The following is a 4,912-nucleotide window of genomic DNA, read 5'->3' as shown; positions in this document are numbered from 1 at the left end:
GGCTGCTGACTAGAGTGGGGGGGGGGGGGTAGGCCATCCTTTCTGCTCTTCTCCCTCCCCCCCCCCAAAAAAAACCCTTTTTCACTCAAAGGCTTCTTGGTGCCCACCCTCAGTCCTGTCGCTGCTCCACGGGTGACACTTTCTTTCACACAGCCTTCGTTCGCTCGACCACAGAGAAACAAAAACGGAACTTGTTCCCCCGAAACACCATTCAGTCTACAGCAATACTGGACCCGGACCCCTTTTCCTCCCCTTGGCCCTCTCTCCGGGTTCCACATGGGGGTCAGTCAGACAGTCAGACATTCACAGTGCACTCATGCTTCACCTCATACGATTCGTTTTTTCATCTTTTTTTTTTCTTTTCCTTTTTTTGTTGTTGTAAGTACCAGTGTATTGGTTGTCCGTGAGTCACCCGCAAAACTTCATGCACCATACATACCAACCATTCATTCATTTTCTCTTTCTTTTTTTGTGTGTCTTTGTTTTTGACTTTATCCCCCCCCCTCCCCCATCAATGATTCACTGCTTCCATCCATGATTTTGTCCTCGTCTCGTTGCTTCAGACAACCTTCAAAGCACCGTCTCTTAAGAGGTCCCGAGGCACTGGTTATGGTGCAAAATGGCATGCTTTGGCTGGAACACGCTCCCTCCCCCTTTCGCTCAAGGGCAATATCAACCAGGAGGCTGGTTGATCTGTCGGGAGACGAAGGGTTTCCCCTTCACAGCGTTGGCGCTGGTCTGCTTAGAGGTGTCTCTTCATGTGGAGGGCCAGGTGGTCTGACCTGGAGAAACACCTGAAAAGGTACAGAGGAACATGTTTAATACTGTGCTCCGGCAATTCTCCTCTTGACTGCAAATGGCTTGAACTTCTCAGAAACCAAAATAGTCTGCTAAACACACACACACACACTAACAGGCTGTTAGGCTTGCCACATTCAGATAAAAGTAAAAGGGGACTGCTTTCAGATTGCTGACAGTCGTGCGGAGGGGGGTGCTCACCTGTCACAGTGAGAGCATTTAAATGGCTTGGCCCCTGTGTGCTTCCTGAAGTGTCTGGTCAACTCATCACTCCTGGCAAAACGCCATTCACAGCCCTCCCATGAACACTTGTATGGTTTCTCACCTGCACAATGAAATAAGAAAGCAAAACTGTAAGAAGCAAATAACCAGCAAGCAGAACTGGGGGGACATTTTTTTTATTTATAGGTATCGTCCTCTTAGGCAATAACATTTTCTCAATTCTGCTCAAATTAATTACATCAGGCACGTCATTCATCGATTTCATCGAAACCAGTTCAACACTTTCCTTATGCAAGGCAAAGCATGTTTGGAATGCAAAAAGTCTTCACTTCTAAGACGTAACAGCACTGACATTGTGGGCTGGAGAGGCAGCAAGAAAAAAAAGGAAGCCTTACATGTGCAATTTCACGGCACTAATCACAGAAAAGAGACAGCCAAATGACCATTGAAACTCAGCGGTGCCCCTTTCCCATGGTGAAAGCCAATCTGTTTTGAAGGATCCAGTCCCCTTTATTCCCCATGTGCTATTCCCCTCCCCCACGCCCCCACCACCCAGCCCGCTCAGTCAGTCACATTCCAGATAGATTAGGTCACAGTTTTGGCATTCAGTCATGCAGAGCTAATACTCACAGAGTGCAATAGCAAACTGGCTGAGGACACACATTGTGGATCTTTAATTACATTACACAACGGCTAGACAATTCCATTTGGTGAATAAAAACATAAGAACTGCCTGGTTCCTGTTCCTCCATTCCATGAAATTAAAGTAGTATTTTCACAATAGGTACACAAAGCTGTTACTGAAAGACAATGAGGTAGTGTGTTGTGATTTTTCTCTCCCTTGGGTGATGAAGTGCATTGCAGTCATCCCAGCTGTGACAGTGGTCAGGCAAAGTGCAGGTGGGCTCACCTGTGTGGGTTCGCTGATGTGCTTTCAAGTGGGAACTCTTGGTGTAAACCTTGCGGCAGCCGTTGAAGTGGCACCTGTGCACTCTCCTCCTGCCATCTGGCGACACCTCGCCACATCCCAGGCTCGTCTTGTCGGAACCTTTCCCGACCCCGCCAGTCCGGATTTTCACTGGCAAGTGCAACTCTGTGTGCGTGCTGCTCCAGCCCTGCGACAAGCCAGGCTCCGCGCTGACCTCCGGAGAGGACGGAGGAGTGCTTATGATAGACGGGCTGAAGGGTCCAGATCCGACCAACCCTGATCCCAGGGGGTTGGAGGTAAAGCTGTGCGTTGGAGAGAGCTCCTCAGAACTGTCTGATGCGTCGCTGCTGGCGTCAGAGGTCACGCTGTTGGTGTCCAAGATTTGGCTATCCTGATTGTCCTCCTCTTTGACCAGAGGGGTCTTTGGGCTAGCCTCCGCGGTGGCCTTGTCCCCGCAGGCCAGGATCAGCTTGCTCCACAGGTCCTCCTGGCCGTCAAACTTGATGTCTGACGTGGAGACGTAAGGCTCACTCTGGAGATACCGCTCCAACTCCAAACATGTCTGGATCGATAGAAATAAAACGGGAGAAAACGATAAGAATATCACCGATACCAGCCAATCAGAAAGCAGTCTTTCCTAAAACAGGTTGTACAGCACAGCCGCATTGGCGATCGGGTTACGTAACAGGTACAGATCAGTTATCATGTGTATGAGGTAACCTCAATCTCTAAGAGGAGAAGATGTGCTACAACAACAAAGTCTCATGTTGAAATCAACTGTGGGTGGCACCATCACAACCAAAACCTAGTTTACTGCTTTGTATCAAGACAGCAACCTTGGTTTACATATGGTTTACATATTTGAGTTGAGCAGTCACCTCGTAAAGTCTATGCCCTTCAGTTTAAACACAAGGGAACAGTTAATCTCCATTCTATGTTCAGGTCTGTGGTAGAATGAGTCACAGAGCAAATGTAGAGTCCTTTTAAGGAAGCTGCTGAAGTGTTCCCCCTGAGGAGTCATTCAGTTGCTTTTCCTCGATTCTGACGTGCCATAACATTGTCCCCAATCCCTTCCTATCAGTTTGTTGCTTTGGAAAGTTACGTTCATGATTCATGAACGTTTGACTTTGGCACTGCATAAAGATTAATTAAGGTGAGGTCATTAGCTAAGAGGAACAAGCAGCAACTGGAAGTTTATGAAGGGGGGCGGGGATTTGCTTAAGGCTAAACGCATGTTGTTCTTCCACTTTATTGCGCAATATTTCCAGTTGCAGTGGTGTCTACTTACGCGAACACAATTTGTCATTAATGATAAGACTTTAGTCGGAATGAGTGGCCTTCAATTCTAGAATCTACGATTACCAAAATCGTACACGATTTTGAGGAAAAAAACAACTTATGTCTCCATTTAACGCATAGCAAAACGATATTCTGAATATTCACCAATTCGGACAAGGACAGGTGTAAACCCGCACTAATCACAGCCATACGAGATGTCTTAATGTGTAAATAACAAAAGCCTGAAGGAAACTACAAATACTGATTTGAATCACATAAACTGTCAAATCCGGACGTTGCATTATTTCACAGTATTGGCATTTCACACTGATTTACGTTTATTAACGATTCATAAATATATATATAGCTACATTTTCAAAAAAAGTTACATTTATTCGATGTTCACTCTTGTAATTGATATCTTGTGATTCATCTTCCGCCCGCAGCATTTTGAATTGCAGTATTCCAATATCTTGCCTAGTCTGAACCAATCACTGGCTTCGAGTTCATTTCCGCAATAAATGTCTCAATTTCACTCCGCACTACGAACTGCTAAGTAACTGCCTTACCCCAACTTCATATTTAGACTTGTCAAACGGTGACGCAGTGACATGAGATTTACAATGAAAGTCAATGCTTTCTATTGAACGCATATTGTGCGTTAATAAAATTTAAAAAGTGTCCAAGTAAAATCTGAAGTAATCTACTTAATATATTGTATTGCATCTTGTTATATTTATGTGCGCTCACTGCACGGTAGCGCTACTACGTGAGCTACGTGTAGCTGTCTGCGGAATCCTGCAAGCTATACATATCACCTTATCCACTGTCCATACACAAGACCAGGCGACTCGGATGTGACCATCACGATTGAGAACTAAACTGAAACACAATGTTTACAGTCGAAATCCTCGCATTGCTGTAAAATAAATCAATCCGTCTCTTTCCGCACAAAGTTGCATTCTTGTATCGTTCGACCAAGCAGTGACAGGTGACAGCCAACCAAAACAGCGCATGTTAGACGCTGCTGCTTCCAATTGAAGTTTAATCGGTAGTTTCACATTTGTAATATTTAGCACAAATAAAGTATTACCTGCTGCCAATACTCCTCCAGAGAAGGCAGGGCTGAAAAATACCCCGTGTCATGTACTATCTGAAGTTCCTGAAAGATGCTGCACATGGGTAAAACATCCATTTCAAATCCAAGATTTTGGTAGACTTTACAAGATGCACTTAAATCTTTCTTTCGAATCGAGAATCAAAAAAGTGAAGGCGATGTTGACCGGCAAGTGTCCTTGTAGCCTACTTGCACATGCAGTTGCGATACAAACGGTGTTCGTCTCCTCGTTCACAGACTTCTGTACACCGCTCGCGCTGAACTATCTCTATTTGCAAACACTGAAGCAACTGCGAGGCTCGGACGCTGTCATCTTCCTATTCAAACATCGCAGCCTGCCTACCCCCTCGTGACAACGTTACGCTTTTCAGATGCTGGCCAATCATCAAGAAGCGGCTAGCCAGCGTGCATATGATATCACAACCCACCAATCATGATAGACTTTGACATAATTTACCTCTTACTCTTTTTTAATTGGTGAGTTTCTCGCAGCTCCTTCACGATCATTGGGCAGCTATTTTTAGCCACGTATATATACGTGTGATTCTCGGTCTTGTCTTCTACAGCCT

The 4,912-nt window shown here is 45.4% G+C and overlaps 1 protein-coding gene across 1 annotated transcript; it reads right to left on the bottom strand.

Annotated features, from left to right (window-relative positions):
• Nucleotides 1-372: 372 nt before the first annotated feature.
• Nucleotides 373-4,637, bottom strand: klf6a (Kruppel like factor 6a). The gene is made up of 4 exons (XM_084703184.1): nt 4,320-4,637; nt 1,931-2,510; nt 1,000-1,123; nt 373-794 (listed from the first exon to the last, which is right to left on the bottom strand). The coding sequence occupies exons 1-4, from the start codon at nt 4,419-4,421 to the stop codon at nt 743-745; spliced, it is 858 nt and encodes a 285-aa protein (XP_084559310.1). The 5' UTR covers nt 4,422-4,637; the 3' UTR covers nt 373-742.
• Between the last annotated feature and the right edge of the window lie 275 nt (nt 4,638-4,912).

The sequence above is a fragment of the Hypomesus nipponensis genome, chromosome 8, assembly GCF_054491055.1.
Source record: "Hypomesus nipponensis isolate SF chromosome 8, ASM5449105v1, whole genome shotgun sequence".
Classification (NCBI taxonomy): Eukaryota; Metazoa; Chordata; class Actinopteri; order Osmeriformes; family Osmeridae; genus Hypomesus; species Hypomesus nipponensis.
Note: the sequence above shows the minus strand (reverse complement) of the source record. Positions and strands in the feature narration are given on the sequence as shown.